The 18,252-nt window shown below is 38.9% G+C and overlaps 1 protein-coding gene across 12 annotated transcripts in view; it reads right to left on the bottom strand.

Annotated features, from left to right (window-relative positions):
* Window positions 1-18,252, bottom strand: part of CNTN4 (contactin 4) — a 975,847-nt gene that overhangs the window by 249,467 nt on the left and 708,128 nt on the right. For all 12 annotated transcript variants that reach the window (XM_045384783.3, XM_045384784.3, XM_005547640.5 and 9 more), the window contains one exon: window positions 72-167. In XM_045384783.3, the coding sequence (XP_045240718.1) occupies window positions 72-167 (96 nt within the window). The remainder of the gene's footprint in view (window positions 1-71; window positions 168-18,252) is intronic.

The following is an 18,252-nucleotide window of genomic DNA, read 5'->3' as shown; positions in this document are numbered from 1 at the left end:
AGGAGGGAGAACATTGAGCAAGAAAAATAACAGGGAGTGAAGCGTGCACATGTCAGTGCATTTATATGTACCTCCAGAATGGGGTGGCGGGCCACACAGTAGCACCATTCCTTGACCTCGACGGACAGACACAGTGCTTCTTGTTCTTGTTTTAAAGTTGTCAAGATCTGTTGAAAGAAATAAGGGAAAAAGCATTTACACTTTAAAGTCCTAAGATATCATGGGAGAGTGCCACTATTTCAAAAGAGAACCATTCTGCTCAAAACTGTGTTGGTAGCACCCATACCTGGGGAATTCAGGAGAGCTTCTTTTCATATGATATTGTCCCATCCTCCTTGATGTTATGGTTATACTGCCCACTAAAATATCTACTTACCACATGTGCCTATTTAGATTTAAAATAATTAAAATTAAATACAATTTATAATTGAGTTCCTCAGACACTAGTCACATTTCAAGTGCTCAATAGCCACATGCACTTAGTGATTATCACACTGGCCAGCACAGACATAGAAGACTTCCATCATGCCAGGACATTATATTCGACAGTGCAGGTCTAGGTGAAGAAACAGGTTTAAAGATGTTAAGTAACCTGCCCAAGACCTCTCTGTATTTAAATATCATTATCAGGATGCAAAATCGGGTTTTCTGATACAATTCTGTTCACTTCACAAACCATTCTATTATATATAATTATACTTGTCTCTCCATATATACCCAGAGAGTGACTCTCCCTCTTTATACACAAACACAACTCTGTATAAAATGTATAAATAGACATAAATACAGACACACAATTGTTTTAAAGTTTTGCGGTGTACTTTAAAATATTTAGAAGGTACCGTTCATGGTTCTTTTTAGAAGAATGTTTTATTAACTCAAAAAGGTCCAGTCTGGTTAGAGAGATAAGACATTTATAAACTCAAAGATCACAGTATAGGTAAATAAGCCGTTACAAATACAAATGAGTTAATATAAGAAATATGTCTAATAAAGTGAGATATATTATTGTTTAAGAAACATTTTTTTCACCCTTCCAAATGTAAATCCTCTCAATAAGGAGTGTGTTAAGTGCCATTTCATTTTTTGTTGTCTATTACATTTGATTTAATAACCTTTTATCGGATTTAAGGCTTCTAATTCAAGTATGTTGTGCAGGGTTGCATACCATCTAGCTGTGCACATTAGAGCAGAGTAACATTTGCTGATGATTTTCTCCATGCTGGCCATTTTGGTAAGTATTTTATGATGATTATTTCATGTACTCCTAACAACAATCAGGAAGGCTGCAGTTACAAATTGGAATGTTTCCACACTCAGGCTTAGTTTCAAGGAGTGCTAAGGATATTTTAAAAATTACACATATACATGTCTTAATTACCATATTCTTCTGGAATTAGGGACATTTTAAGTTTGTACATTATTGTCTTCATCACTTATGTATTCATAAAAATTCCATTAAGTACCATCTGACTGCCAACTCAGAAGGCAAGCATTGTGAGAACACAGCTTCTGTCCTGTTGGGGCTCAAGCAGGCAGGTCTGACACATAACACCTAATCATAGCAACCCAAAGACTGCCAGGTTTGGGCTGTGAAAAGTGCACATGAAGGACACACACATACTCAGCACAAAACAAATCAAAGCTATGATTTGAAAAACATTGCTGATGTAATAGACTTCTTTTTATTCAATGGACACCAGGTGAGGGTAGAACATGGTATTTTTCTTATCTTTATGGACATGGTCTGAGATTTCTTCAAAAGGAACTAAACCAGGATTTTAAAAAGTATGTTATGGAATTAATATTTTAAACCATTATCCCTAAAAGTAACACTGAATCACTCTGAATTGTCACTTCTGCATATAGGTTCTTAGAGTAAGTCATCTACATTTTTGCACATATATCCCATTCGGTTTCCAGAATTACATGAAAAATTAAGAGCTGATAGATAGTAGAGATCAGGTATCATCTAGGCAAAACCAATCATGGTTTCTGACTAGAGAAACAGTATTAAGAAATGAGAAAGAAAATGAGAAATAGGGGCAATGATTTTTAACTATAAAAACTGTATTCATGTTTTTCCTTCTTAGTTTATGAATTCATTCACGTATACAGGTTTTAGGCATTTGAAGTGTATCTCATTAATCTGGTATTTGAGAAAATAATCAGAAACATTTATTAGTCATTAATTGAAATAGATTCCAGATGATGAACCCTACCTATACAGCAAATGGAAAGACTGTATTCGGGCAGATCTGAGTTTGAAAACCATCTCTGCCACTTATTAGCTGTGTTGACTATGGGCAGGTCTTAATTTTCTCACAAATATAATGACAATGAATGTTTCTTTGTTTCAACATGAGAATCATGTGAAAAGATTTAATGAGATAATCTTTGAAAAGGCATGAAGGCAAGCACAAGACCTTTCATGCTACAAGGCTGGTAGTCAGTATGTTTCTTCTGTTCATTGTGGAATGCTGTGATTCAGTGCCAAAGCATATCCCAAACATTCCAACTAAGGAAAGGTTTCAAATAGCAAATGCACACTAGAGTGAGCTGTAGATGTGAATCAAAGGATGTGATATTTATGCACATGTTTAGGGAAAGATTACATGCCTCAAATTGTTCTTTTCAGGTATGAATACCCAGATCCTAATGGTTAACAACATGATATTTTTTCTAAGTCAAAGAGCTATGTGTGTAAATGGGTATTATGTTAAAGTTTGTACACTCATGATTAAGCCTTTACCAGTAATATTTCCACATATATTTTTATTTCTTTATTTATTAAAAATTTTTCCATCAGTTATTGGGATACAGGTGGCATTTGGTTACATGAGTAAGTTCTTTTTTTTTTTTTTTTTGGAGATGGAGCCTCACTCTGTTGCCAGGCTGGAGTGCAGTGGCATGATCACGGCTTACTGCAACCTCCACCCCCCAGGTTCAAGTGATTCTCCTGCCTCAGCCTCCTGAGTAGCTGGGACTATAGGAGTGCATCACCACACCCAGCTAATTTTTGTATTTTTAGTAGAGACAGAGTTTCACCACGTTGGCCAGGATGGTCTCAATCTCTTGACCTCGTGATCCACCCAGTCTCCCAAAGTGCTGGGATTACAGGCATGAGCCACCATGCCCAGCCATGAGTAACTTCTTTAGTGGTGATTTGTGAGCTTTTGGTGCACCCATCACCCAAGCAGTATACACTGCACTATATTTGTAGTCTTTTATTCCTTGCCCACCCTCCCACTCTTCCCCCCAAGTCCCCAAAGTCCATCGTATCGTTCTTTTATTTTATCTTATCTACTTATTTATTTAGATGGACTCTCGCTCTGTTGCCCAGGCTGGAGTGCAGTGACGTGATCTCAACTCACTGCAAGCTTTGCCTCTTGGGTTCATGCCATTCTCCTGCCTCAGCCTCCCAAGTAGCTGGGACTACAGGTGCCCGCCACCACGCCTGGCTAATTTTTTGTATTTTTAGTAGAGACAGGGTTTCACTGTGTTAGTCAGGATGGTCTTGATCTCCTGACCTTGTGATCCGCCCGCCTCAGCCTCCCAAAATGCTGGGATTGCAGGAGTGAGCCACCATGCCTGGCCTCATCATATCATTTTTATGCCTTGCGTCCTCATAGCTTAGCTCCCACATATCAGTGAGAACATACAATGTTTGGTTTTCCATTCCTGAGTTACTTCACTTAGAATAAGAGTCTCCAGTCTCATCCAGGTCACTGCAAATGCTGTTTATCTATCCTTTTTATGGCTGTATAGTATTCCATCACACACATATATATATATATATGCCATAGTTTCTTTAGCCACTCGTTGATTGATGGGCATTTGGGTTGGTTCTACGATTTTGCTATTGTGAATTGTGCCACTATAAACATGCACGTTCAAGTATCTTTTTTGAGTAATGACTTCTTTTCCTCTGGTTAGATACCCAGTAGTGGGATTGCTGGATCAAATGGTAGTTCTACTTTTAGTTCTTTAAGGAATCTCCACACTGTTTTCCATAATGACTGCACTAGTTTGCATTCCCACCAGGAGTGTAGAAGTGTTCACTGTTAACTGCATCTACACTAACATCTACTGTTATTTGATTATGGCCATTCTTGCAGGAGTAAGGTGGTATCACATTGTGGTTTTGATTTGCATTTCCCTGATCATTAGTGATGTTGAGCATTTTTCATATGTTTTTTGGCTATTTGAATATCCTCTTTTGAGAATTGTCTATTCATGTCCTTAGTCCGCTTTTTGATGGGATTGTTTGATTTTTTTTCTTATTGATTTTTTTGAGTTTGTTGTAGAGTCTGGATATTAGTCCTTTGTCAGATGTATAGATTGTGAAGATTACTTCCACTCTGTGGGTTGTCTGTTTACTCTGCTGACTGTTCCTTTTGCTGTGCAAAAGCTCTTTAGTTAGGTCCCAGCTATTTATCTTTGTTTTTATGGCATTTGCTTTTGGGTTCTCTTGGTCATGAAATCCTTGCCTAAGCCAATGTCTAGAAGGTTTTTCCGATGTCATCTACTAGAATTTTTATAGTTTCAGGTCTTAGGTTTAATTCCTTAATCCATTTTCAGTTGCTTTTTGTATAAGGTGAGAAATGAGGATCCAGAGTCATTTTATCTCCAAAGCCTTGGTACTTGGGTAATGATCAGTAGCAGCAGGCATTATGGGACAGAATATGGATAATGCTCTATCACTGTGACCTTCACACTAATAGCAACAATAGAATTGACTTGCAGACTATATTGTAGTCATACCATGTGGCCAAGTACTTTTCTTATTTTTTCTCATTTAATTCCATTATACTTTAAACTCCCAATTTATAGGTGACACAGCTGAAACTCAGGGAGGTGCAGCACCTTCTTCACACACCTGGGAAGTGGCCAGAAGATGCAAACTCATGTGTTGTCTCTTTCCAGAGTTACTGCTCTGAAGCACCATAATCTATGGCATCTTCAATGATGTCATAAAGTCAGTGAAAAAGAGCTTTCGAATCAGTTACTTGACATGCCAGAGACACAAAAAAAGTTCATTTAAATAAAATTTACACTCAGTGAACATGGAAAGAAATCCACATTTCAACACATAGTGTGATGGGTTGGTATAAGTACTTTGATTTCAAGTCTTCTATTCCTCTGCTTTTCTTTGTGAATGGGCATTCAACATGGAGATTTTAAATGTTAGGTGCAAAGTGTGAAGTTGAACAAGGAGAAAACAAACAGAAACAACTCTATTAAGAAGCAGGATTGTTGTCTTGTTAGGAAGGTAGCTAAACAATTACACTTGGGTTGTATTTCCTTTAGCAATTGGTCACTAAAGATATGACTGAATAAATAATGTATGTGTAAAACAAGGAATTAATATCCATGCACCATTGTTTCTTAAAATAGCCTGTCTTTCAAGCTTTATATGCGGTTCATTGACATGTGATGTGTAGAATTTTAAAAAATAAATACCTCTACTTTTTGGTGATTTCATTTGTCAGCATTTTATATAACTTTTCCCAACAGCCATGTGCTAAGGATTGTACAATTGTGTGGCAGATGTGTTTTCATATCATATTTGTGAAGACAGCTGTCCTTTATTCTCCTATGGAATGTAATATCTGAATTTCATTTTTAAATGAGATTAGAAAATATGCTATAGTATTTGGAATGTGTTATCTCATTGAGACTAGAGAGGAAGTGATTTAGCAGTTACGTTCCTGGAGGAGTGGATATGTACAAAGGCCTTAAAGCTGCAATATGCTATCAATAATAAAAAGTCTTAATATAGGAAAACATTTGGAATTCAGGTCATGGAGTAAATCAGAGAGTAAGGGGAAAATGTCCACATATTTCTTGTCTGGGAAATTTTTAAATATTTAGAGCTGGGGAAGAAGTATCTTACCATAAATACCTGAATATAGTCTAGAGGAAATAAAATCAAGAGGGTCCAAGACCTTTTTTGAGAAGTAATTAACAGTAAATAAGAAAGAGTAATTTATTTAGGTCATAATTAATGGACTAGCCATTACACATATGGACAGGAAGAACTGAAGCTATTCACAGAGAGTGATGGCTCAGAGGAAGGTATAAAAAGTTAAGTTTTAAAATGGCCAGGAAAGGTTAATGAGATAATATCACACATCATAGCTTGTTAAGAATCCACAGAGAGAAGAGAGAAAAGAAAAGAGGAAAAATGATACAGTAACCATGCATGTAATACATGTATTATTTAATGCAAGTCAAAAAATACCAATTCACTTTTTTCCTGACTTGGGTAGACCTGGATTCTATTAATTCTCCCAGGGTGGCCTTGGAACAAGAAATTGTCAGCACTAGTTCCCTTTGTTATTGCTTCCTTTTGAAAGAAGTAATCAGTAAGGAGATCAATATCAACTTGGAAAAATGGTCAAGTGATATATCTGTTATGAATATGATCTCCATAATGATGATTGCACCATTTATAAAAAGAAAAGAGGTATTTTTGGAGAGTAACTTTAAAAACCCACTATCATGCAGCAAATTTAAAGTTATCTCTTGACTCTCTGCCATTTGCTCCCTGTGTGTGTGTGTGTGTGTGGATGCACACTTTATGGCTTCCTGGATTGAAGAGACTTGTAGTGAAAATAAATCTAAATTTACAAAACCTGAGTTTCTTTTTTTTTCCCTGTGAAAATAAATTTATTTTTATTTTTTTAAATTAATTTATTATTATTATTATACTTTAAGTTCTAGGGTACATGTGCATAACGTGCAGGTTTGTAACATGTGTATACTTGTGCCATGTTGGTGTGCTGCACCCATCAACTCGTCACCACCCATCAACTCATCATTTACATCAGGTATAACTCCCAATGCAATCCCTCCCCCCTCCCCCCTCCCCATGATAGGCCCCGGTGTGTGATGTTCCCCTTCCCGAGTCCAAGTGATCTCATTGTTCAGTTCCCACTTGTGAGTGAGAACATGCAGTGTTTGGTTTTCTGTTCTTGTGATAGTTTGCTAAGAATGATGGTTTCCAGCTGCATCCATGTCCCTACAAAGGACACAAACTCATCCTTTTTTATGGCTACATAGTATTCCATGGTGTAGATGTGCCACATTTTCTTAATCCAGTCTGTCACTGATGGACATTTGGGTTGATTCCAAGTCTTTGCTATTGTGAATAGTGCCGCAATAAACATACGTGTGCATGTGTCTTTATCGCAGCACGATTTAGAATCCTTTGGGTATATACCCAGTAATGGGATGGCTGGGTCATATGGTACATCTAGTTCTAGATCCTTGAGGAATCGCCATACTGTTTTCCATAATGGTTGAACTAGTTTACAATCCCACCAACAGTGTAAAAGTGTTCCTATTTCTCCACATCCTCTCCAGCACCTGTTGTTTCCTGACTTTTTAATGATCGCCATTCTAACTGGTGTGAGATGGTATCTCATTGTGGTTTTGATTTGCATTTCTCTGATGGCCAGTGATGATGAGCATTTTTTCATGTGTCTGTTGGCTGTATGAATGTCTTCTTTTGAGAAATGTCTGTTCATATCCTTTGAGCAACGGCAGCAAAAGCCAAAATTGACAAATGGGATCTCATTAAACTAAAGAGCTTCTGCACAGCAAAAGAAACTACCATCAGAGTGAACAGGCAACCTACAGAATGGGAGAAAATTTTTGCAATCTACTCATCTGACAAAGGGCTAATATCCAGAACCTCAAACAAATTTACAAGAAAAAAACAAAAAACCTGAGTTTCAAAGCCACATTTTTTACATTCTTTCCACTTAGGAAGAAGGAAGACTGGACTTCCCTGTAAGAGAGTATATAGCAAGAGGAAGAACTGCATGATGGTTTAACACTCTGCATTTGGAGTCAGAAGGACCTCAGTACAAACTTACCACTCTTACTTTCTACCTGTATGATGTAGGTTAGTTACTTAATCCCCTTGAACTTCAATTCTCACTTCTAATGTCAGGACATTAATTCCTATCTCATAGGACTTTCTGAAGATTAAGATTACGCATGTAAAGCACTTAAGATGCTGCCTGGTCCAAAGTCAGTAGTCTACAAATGTTAGCACTATCAGTATGATCTTTGAGCATAAGGAAAGTTTACAGAAAGTGACTCACTGGGAGTAACTTCCACCAGATAAAGTAGTCAAGTCAACCCTACTGTGGCAAAAAACAAAACAAAACAAAAAACTGATTTTAAGACTTAAAATATATCCTCTTCTGCTAGTCCTAATTATGTTTTCAAGTCAAGATTGATGCTGAAGTGAATCAGATATCTTATCCTTTACATTGCATGAACTGTATTCTTTATAACACATTTAAGGTATATGCACATATACCCTGGATTCAGATAATTCTTCATGAGAAATTCTTCCTATAATCTTATGGTCTGAGAAATCTTGTGTTACTTAAAAATATTGTTTCTATAAAACAGTAAAATTTATATTTCTCTATCTTTTTAAAACTTTAAATTTAGGGGTACATGTGCAGGTTTGTTACAGGTAAACTTTGGTCATGGGGGTCTGTTGTACAGATTATTTCATCACCCAGGTATTAAGCCCAGAACCCATTAGTTATTTTTCCTGATCCTCTCCCTCCTCCCGCCCTCCACCATCTAATAGGCCCCAGCATGTGTTGTTCCCGTTTATGTGTCCATGTGTTCTCATCCTAGCTCTCACTTGTAAGGGAGAACATGTGGTATTTGGTTTTCTGTCAACTTGCTGAGGATAATGGCCCAGTACCTTTTTTAAAGGATATAAAAATATGTGATTTTTGGCTGGGCACAGTGGCTCATGCCTGTAATCACAGCACTTTGGGAGGCCGAGGCAGGCAGATTACTTGAGGTCAGGAGTTCGAGACCAGCCTGGCCAACACAGGGAAACCCTGTCTCTACCAAAAATACAAAAATTAGCTGGGTCTGGTGGCATGTGCCTGTAGTCCCAGCTGCTCAGGAGGCTGAGGCAGGAGAATTGCTTGAACTTGGGAGACGGAGGTTGCAGTGAGCCGAGATCGCACCACTGCACTCCAGCCTGGGTGACAGAGCAAGACTCCATCTAAAAACAAAAACAAAAACCTGACATTAATTACCCCAGTTTGTTGGCAGTCTAAAGTAAGGGACCAGGAGGCTGGGCGTGCCTGTAGTCCCAGCTACTCGGGAGGCTAAGGCAGGAGAATGGCGTGAACCTGGGAGGCGGAGCTTGCAGTGAGCCGAGATCACGACACTGCACTCCAGCCTGGGTGACAGAGTGAGACTCTGCCTCAAAAAAAAAAAAAAAAATAAATAAATAAATAAAATAAATAAAATAAAATAAAATAAAATAAATAAAAAATAAAATACAAATAAAGTAAGGGACAAAAACCTTTTTTTGGACACTGAGTCTTGCTCTATTGCCCAGGCTGGAGTGCAGTGGTGTGATCTCAGCTCACTGCAACCTCTGCCTCCTGGGTTTAAGTGATTCTCCTGCCTTAGCCTCTGGAGTAGCTGAGATTACAGGCACCTGCCACCATGCCCGGCTAATTTTTGTATTTTTAGTAGAGACAGGTTTCCCACGTTGGCCAGGCTGGTCTCAAACTCCTGACTTCAAGTGATCCGCCCGCCTCGGCCTCCCAAAGTACTGGGATTACAGGTGTGAGCCACCGCACCTGGCTGGGACCAAAATGTTATGCTAGGTCTAATATTCCTAAGTCAGTGTACACTTGAGATACAAATGACTCATTCACAGAAATGACTTCTGACCTTTTTATTTCCTTTTTTTTTTTTCAGAGCCTCTAATTCTGCAGCCATGAACATCACTATGAAAATCCTTAATACACTTATTTCATAGTAAAAGGCAAGGATTATTCAGAGCTGTCCTAGGTGCTGATTCCAACCCTCACAGTGTTCTCTCTACAACTGCCTGAGTTTTTTCTTACCCTGTTCAGTTACACCAAATAAAACCTTACAATTTAGATATTACTTTGGAATTACAAAAATATCATTTTAAACCATAAATACCTTCAAAAGTATGACCTTGCTATTAATCATTTTCAGTGAAGAGTGAATTAATTCAATCAGGTTGCTTTCACTTAACAAGTAAGTAAGAGCAGTATGGAGTCTTCAAATGTAAGTTTTGAATAACCAAAGAAGAATCAAAGGAAAATTTAATCTATGAAATAATGGAGAAGGCAAAACAGTGCTGAGAAAGTTCAAGAAGGATAATGACTTAAAAAACTGGATGAGGAAAGTGGTGTGTGGAGACTGCCAAAGACAAATTTGCCTAGGGTCAGCAATCCTCTATTTAGCAAAATGGCAGGTTATTCTCCTCTTTCTCTTCTTGAACCACATTACTAGATCATACATCACTCTTTGTTTCCAGGAACAAAACCTAGGCAAGAATTAAAAATAGCATAATCAATATTACATGTTAAGAAGGCTTCTTAACTTTGGCAATTTAACCACTTTATAAATATTATCTATTTAGAAGGATGTTAAGGCCAGTTCCATCCAGCTTAGCTAAATAACATAATTTCTCAATTTCTATGTATTTATTCATTCAGTCTTCACCACAACTCTTTGAGGTGGGTTCTATTACTATCCTCATTTAACAGAAAGAAAAATAAACATCCAAGAGCTTAGATTAGAATCCGGATTTTCCCGACCCAGAAGTCCCTATATATAACTTCTATTCTATATCAAATTAAATAACAGGGATGAAACCATACTTGTTGATGGTCTGTTTGACTGTTTGAGATTCTCACACTTTTTCACCCCTCAACTATTATTTTCTTGACTTTACAGAAAATAAAGGTTGCTTGGCTGCCCTTTTCTCTGGGAGCATACAGCATTCCTGATAGCTATTTTTATTTCTCATTTTAGTTCTTTCCTTTTCCTCATTTGACATACTCTATTTTATCTAGACCTTTGTGCTATTTAAGAGGCCAAAGAACAACTCAATTTAAAATGTCTGAGTTTCCCTGTGTGTTCCACAAAAATGTACACCTATGTAACTCATGAGGTTACTGCAATTAGTGAGATATGGCATCGTTAATAATGTTGTTCTCCTTCGGAGACAGGTGCCCTAACATGCAAGCTATTATTACCAGCATTTTTCTCTACGGGAGCTCATCTCTTTTCCCATATCATCCTGACTCAGGAGTGTTAATGGTTAGGCAGCTGCATTCTTTATCTTTGGTTTCATACTTACACAACACAAAGAGAAACAAAGGTTTCAGAAAGGCATTGGGCCTAGTAAATTTCCGAATAAAATATGGACCCTTCGCTGTGCTCTGCAAAGGCCCTTCAGGATGCAGTCCCTGCCTGCGTCCCTGGCTTTGTTCCCTGCCACTTCCCTTGTTACTTATTTATACCATAATGGCCACATTTTGCTTTCTGTTCTTCAACCACTTTGCAGCTAACCCAGTCTCAGGACCCTTGTCCTTGCTGTTCCCCTTGTTTGGAGTGCTCTTCCCCATTCTTTGGCTTATCATGTTTAGTCATTAGGAACCAACTCAAATGCCCCTTCTTCAGAGCAGCAGTACCTGAGGGCTTAAGTAAAGTCAACCATGACCTGGCTCCAGTTACTCTCTGTCACATCCCCTCTTTACTACATCCTTCCCAGCAATCACCACCACCATCATCTGCAACTACGGTTCTCATTTGTGTACTTTACTGTCTCCATTCCCTCCCCAAATAAAAGCTCACTGTGAGGCAGGAATCTTGCCAGTTTTTATGAGGCTATAGCCAATGCCCAAAACAGTGTCTGATACATAGGAGATACTTAATTAGTTTTGTTGAACACTGCTCTTCTTCCTGTTTCACAGGCTGTGGTGGTGGTCAGTGAGAACTGTTGGACTAGGGTGAACTTCCTTGTATTTGTCCTCATGACACACTGTTTTCCAGTATCGTGGCTACAAAGGACCTTTGTATGCTCAATAGCCAGGGATGCTCTGGAGAATAACTTCAAGAAAAGGTGTCCAATCAAGGGCATGGAGCCACCTACTCTCCCGCATCCCCTTCCTTAAAAGGAAAGCTAAGAGATAAACTAAAATTGGAATGTAATCAGCATATGAAATGCAGTTATTTCTTTGCAAAATAAATACCCTCCCACCCAGTCGCCCACTCACCCCTGCCCCAGGGAATGCCAGAGATGATGAAAACATGAAACAACTCCTTGCAAATTGCATGGGCCTATTATTTGTGATTAGGGCTGTTATCAGTCAGTCAGTGATATATCATACAATTATCTTTTCTTCATCTAGTGTAATAATTTTATAACTGATAGACTTATGATCATTATAGCTTTGACGGAAAGAAATATGATTCTTCATTTTGAATTTTACTTTATAGCCTTTATTCCTCCCCAATGAAAATTAAAATTAGCAGGTTGTAATTCATTGTACCAATCTTCTTAATAAACAGGCATCTTAGAAGGCAAATCAGACACATTCAAGTAACACCAGAATGAATATTCTCTGAAGAAAATGCTGAAAAGTTATGCATCAAGAGGCCATGATAAAGTCAGTAATCTACAGAAAAGGCCTTGGAAACGTATTACTAAATGGAGACGTAAGGGCCACAGATCATGATCAAACCCCAGAGACTACAAATCTGTGAGCCATACAATTGGTCATGAAAAACCCTGCTTCGAAGTGAAAGAAATCTCTTCATCTCAAACTTTTTCATTCAATTTCTTTTCTTTTTATTAACCTTTCAGGAATATAAACCTAGGCAGTGAACTCACTACCATATTTGCTTACACTTAGTGGCAGTGGATACAATCTCTTAAGAAAGAGGGGGCAGTTTCTCACTTCCTACTTGTGAATGAAACTAGATCAACGTTCAAGTAATTATACCTTCTCTTAATTCTATCCAAAGAGTAGGTATTTTTTTCCTCCAAGAAGCTTGGGAGGAAACTGCACTGATATTTACTTTAAAAGGAGAGGCAGATGTTACCAGTACTTCCTGGTATCCATGCTCTGCAGAAAAAGTTTTGCTTTCAAAGCTAATAGAAGACTCTTCACTATGTACTCAGTTTCAGGTTTTTGAACTAATAAAGTAGGCATTTCATTACAAAATGCAAGTCATGCTTAGATTCATTGCTCCTAAGAAACTGGACATGCTTTGCATCATAGCTATTTTAGGGAAATCAAAGGTATGGGGAGTAACAGGTTTGTTTAATCACTGGTTCAACAAGGGCTGTTTCTCTCTCTTTTCCATCCTCTTTGAGTATAAAGTGTATCTTGGGATACTGGAAGCTGAATTCGCTGTATACCAGTTAAAAATTTTTAAGGGCAAAAAAAAAAAAGAGTTCTGTATATAAATGAAATTCCCAGATGAGGAGCAGCTGTTATTTATGTTGAATTTACGTTGCTTCGGCAACTTCAACCATATATTTTTATCTCATTTAATTACAGTTTTGAAAATAAAACCATCATCAAATATACATGCAAGCTATGTGTGTATTCATCATCTATTTAGATTTTGCAATGGGTGCTGTTTCCCTGTTCTCATTTTCACAAAGAAGAATCAGAGATAAGGCTGCAGTGTGTTAAACCTGTCAATTCTTAGAAATGCCATTGCTCATGCCCCTTGCTCTTAAGTGCACTTTGTGGTAGTTAAGAACCAATATTCATTCATTCAATACCTACAATATGCCTACTATTGGCACCTATCATAATGCCAGCCACTGTTTTAGATACTGGGGATACATCACTGACAACACAAAACAAAGCAAAATCTCTCTTCTCAAAGAGCTTAATGTGGGTAAGAGATGACAAACTAAATACATAAATCACACACAGTGTCGTTGATGCGCACTACAGAAAAAAAAGCTAGGGAAACTGGACAGGGGATGTTAATATGAAAATTTGAAAAGAAGAAGTAATATAAAGTAGAACGTTTCTGCTTTCCATCCTACTTCTATGTGCGGGAGGATAAATCACTCCCCCCTTTGCCAACTCAGCTCTCGTCCCCCACCGAGGCTGCCAAGAAGGGCGCAGAGTAGTGCCAAGTGACACAGCAGTCCTGATTTAGTTTGGTACTTTCTTATTTATAACTGATGGGGAAGTCATCTTAGTTCATGTAACACCTGAGGAAACTAATAAATAAGCATTTTCACCTTATATCTAAAAGTTAAAAACAGCTCCCTAGCAAAACAAAACTTCTCAGCTGCTGAAGAAGTGGGAGAAACTGAGGAGACATGTGAAATACACACTGATTTGCTAAGAGAAGACAATTAACAAACTAGCATGGTGATCATCTGTGTCAGCAATGGATGGTTACTGTTTTCTGCCTCCGAAATCCTATGAAGTCAGAGGATTTCAGTTAGGAAGATCTTCCCATCCTTTGTGCGGCCTGACACCCCTCCCTTCTTCAATATTACTTGTGGTGCCATGTGTGGAAGATGTTGTGAGGAATACGAAGACCAACATGGTCCCTGACCTCAAGACGTTTACAATCCAGATATGATAGGCACATCCATGGCTCTACTGTAAGGTATAAAGAAAGTATGTAGAGCATTGCTGTAAGAGTGTAGAGTAAATGCTGTAGAGTATTAGAAAGTGCCATGAGAGTAGAAAAAACAGTCTACTTTTTGCTGGCGGGGATCACCCAATCAACATTCCATCTTCACAGACTGCGGACCCAGAACAATGAGGATAAAGGGACTTGAGTTTTCGGTTTAGTTCTGGGATAAAAACCTGGCCAATTTCCCCCCTTTGGCATCCACGACCTGGTTCCTCTCAATCTCCACCTCGGCCCTGCTCACTGTCCCCACTGTTTTTTTTTTTTTTTTTTTTTTTTTTTTTTTTTGAGAGAGTCTCGCGCTGTCACCCAGGCTGGAGTGCAGTGGCGCGATCTCAGCTCACTGCAAGCTCCGCCTCTCCGGTTCACACCATTCTCCTGCCTCAGCCTCCCGAGTAGCTGGGACTACAGGCGCCCGCCACCTCGCCCGGCTAGTTTTTTTTTGTATTTTTAGTAGAGACGAGGTTTCACCGTGTTGGCCACAATGGTCTCGGTCTCCTGACCTCGTGATCTGCCCCCCTCGGCCTCCCAAAGTGCTGGGATTACAGGCGTGAGCCACCACACCCAGCCTACTGTCCCCATTGTTTTTAATGCAGGTCATTGTGCACAGACAGTGCCAAGGTACAGCCTCACCTCACCACAAGGCACAACTGGATTCTCATGAGAGCTCTGGCATCAAGTGAGTTCAAGAGAGTTACTCAAACCCAGACTTTAACAATATTGAGACTACTCATACTCTGGTTTTCAAAAATATGAGCCAAGCTAATATCCAGCTACATTCTCATTTTCCACATCAGAGCACTGGCCTGTCATCTTTCCATCTTCACAACATTGCTCCTGAGATCATTTTCTGTTCTGATTTCTTTGGGTTTGTCTTTGCCTTGCAACTTTAATAGTGCAGTTTTCGGCAACTGAATTGTAGCGCAACTCCAATTGCTCTTCTGTAACGAGAAACTTTACAGCTGCAAACCTCACGTGGCACTTGAATTTCCACAGGCGTCTTTAAAGATTGTAGACGAAGCCACAGTGATCAGGATGCTACACAGTGCAGCAACTGACGCTTTTTTTTCCTTCTCTTTTTTGAGACTGAGTCTCGCTCTGTCGCCCAGGCTGGAGTGCAGTGGCTCCATCTCGGCTCACTGCAACCTCTGCCTCCGGGGTTCACGACTTTCTCCTGCCTCAGCCTCCCAAGTTGCTGGGACTACAGGCGCCTGCCACCGCGCCTGGCTAATTTTTATATTTTTAGTAGAAATGGGGTTTCGCCTTGTTAGCAGGATTTTTTTTTTTTTTTTTTGACAGAGTTTTGTTCTTGTTGCACAGGCTGGAGTACAATGGTGCAGTCTCGATTCACTGCAACCTCCGCCTCCCAGGTTCAAGCAATTCTCGTGCCTCAGCCTTCCAAGTAACTGGGATTACAAGCTCCTGCCACCAAGCCTGGCTAAATTTTTTGTATTTTCAGTAGAGACGGGGTTTCACCATGCTGGCCAGGCTGGTCTTGAACTCCTGACCTCAGGTGATCTGCCTGCCTCTGCCTCCCAAAGTGTTGGGATTACAGGCGTGAGCCACCATGCCCGGCCGATAAAGACATTTTTAAGTCTCCCTAAAATAGCCGGACATGGTGTTGTGTGCCTATAATTCCAGCTACTTGGGAGGCTGAGGCAGGAAGATTGCTTGAGTCCAGGAGTTTGCGACCAGCCTGGGTAACACAGAGAGACCTTGTCTCATGCTCAAAATATGTGGGTGTGGTTGAGTGAGCTAGTGAAGATATTACAGATCTCAGGTATCCTGGTCCTTAAGTGGTAAGAGCAATGCTCACACCTTTCTTGCCTAGTTGGTTGTTAGCTAATTCAGCCACTTGTAGGTTGCAGTAAAAATAGTAGTATTTAGAGCCAAGATTTACTGAGTGCTTCCCATGTGCTAGGCACATATCCTAAGTGTTTTTCACGTATTAACAATATATAAAATCGAATCCTCTGAACAATCCATAAAGTGGGTAATTTTATATTCCTTTTTATAGATAAGGAAACCGATGCCTCAACAGCAAAATAAATTGTTCAAGTACACAGGGGTAGTAAATGATAATGCCAGAATGCTAACCCAGGCTGTCTTTCTCCAGGTAAACTGATGGTTTTTCCTCATTCTAAATGTTTTATTGTGTGACATATTAGGCAAACAAAGAAAACAAATAATGTTTATGCAGAGTTATAAGAATACTAAGGTGCACACCTGTGATCCTAACACCCAGTGGAACAAATGAAGCACTGCCAGTAATGTCGAAGCCTCTGTGTATTCCTCCCTGACTGTACCCCCACTGCTGATTATTGTGTTTGTCATGTGTTTCTTCCTTATGGTTTTATCACACATATATGTGTGTGCGTTTGTGTGTGTGTGTGTGTGTCTGTGTGTATGCAGACACATGCACAAATATATATATCCCTAAATAATGTATTGTTTGGCCTTGAAAGTAATTTGTACTTCATAAAAATGGAATTGTACTATGTATTCCTCTAACACTTGCTATTTTTACTCAACATTATTCCTTTGAGTCTTAGTCTCAATGGGTGTAGCTGTGGTTCATTCATTTTCATTGTGTGGTAATGGTTCTTTATAAGAATTTACTGCCAGGCTCAGTGGCTCTCACCTGTAATCCCAGCACTTTGGGAGGCCAAAGCAGGTGGATCACCTGAGGTCAGGAGTTCGAGACCAACCTGGCTAACACGGTGAAACCCTGTCTCTACTGAAAAATACAAAAAATTAGCCAGGTGTGGTGGCAGGCGCCAGTAATCCCAGCTTCTCCAGAGCCTGAGGCAGGAGAATCACTTGAACCCAGGAGGCGGTTTCAGTGAGCCAAGATCGCACCTCTGTGTCAGAAAGAAAAAAAAAAATTCCACAGCTAATATAGTTAATATATTATTTCCACTGTCCATCAATAGTTCTTTTCCCACTTACTTGCTATTATAAACTAAACTGGTATAAAAGGCCTGTGTCTTGCACATATTTCCAAGCGTTTCCTTGGTTTAGAGTGTGTATATTTAAGAGTATAAAATACAAGTTTAGATTTATAAGTTCACAAGGTATTTATACAATCTGTTTTCTAAAATAGTTGGGACAATTTCAATCTTGTCTCCCTAAATGAGAATTCCTGTTGTTCCTCAACAACACTTATTATTTTAGTTTATGTCAATCTGGTATCTGAAATGATAATTCTTGATTTCTAATTTGCATCCCTTTGATGATTAATAAAGCTGGTTTTTCATATATTTATGGGCCATTCACATTTCATCATTCTGAAAATGCCAGTTCATATCATTTACCCAGTTATATAAAAGATTTTTATTTTTCTTACTGACTCATTGGAGTTCTTTATTTACTTGGGAACCTTTATTTGTTACATTTTTACAAATGTCTTCTCCTACTATATCTCTGTCTTTTTCATTCTCTGGTATTCTTTGATAAATGACAGGCCTATGAATTCATCAGTCTTTTCTTTAAGGCTAACATTCATAATTTCTTACTTAAGAAACTCGTCTTTATCTTGAAGTCATACAGATATTCGCCTACATTTTTTTTTCTAAAAGTATTAAAGTTTTGTGTTCTCATTTAAGTCAAGTCATTTACATCAGTTTGTGTTCTCAATTGCTTTCAGCCACAGCACCATACTGCTGGGTGTCTACAGTCAATTCGCATTGCTGGCAGTAGCTATGTTCTCAGCAAAGTTGCCCCAGGCACTGAATTAGTGACTACTAAACAATAGGG

The sequence above is a fragment of the Macaca fascicularis genome, chromosome 2 (assembly GCF_037993035.2).
Source record: "Macaca fascicularis isolate 582-1 chromosome 2, T2T-MFA8v1.1".
Classification (NCBI taxonomy): domain Eukaryota; kingdom Metazoa; phylum Chordata; class Mammalia; order Primates; family Cercopithecidae; genus Macaca; species Macaca fascicularis.
Note: the sequence above shows the minus strand (reverse complement) of the source record. Positions and strands in the feature narration are given on the sequence as shown.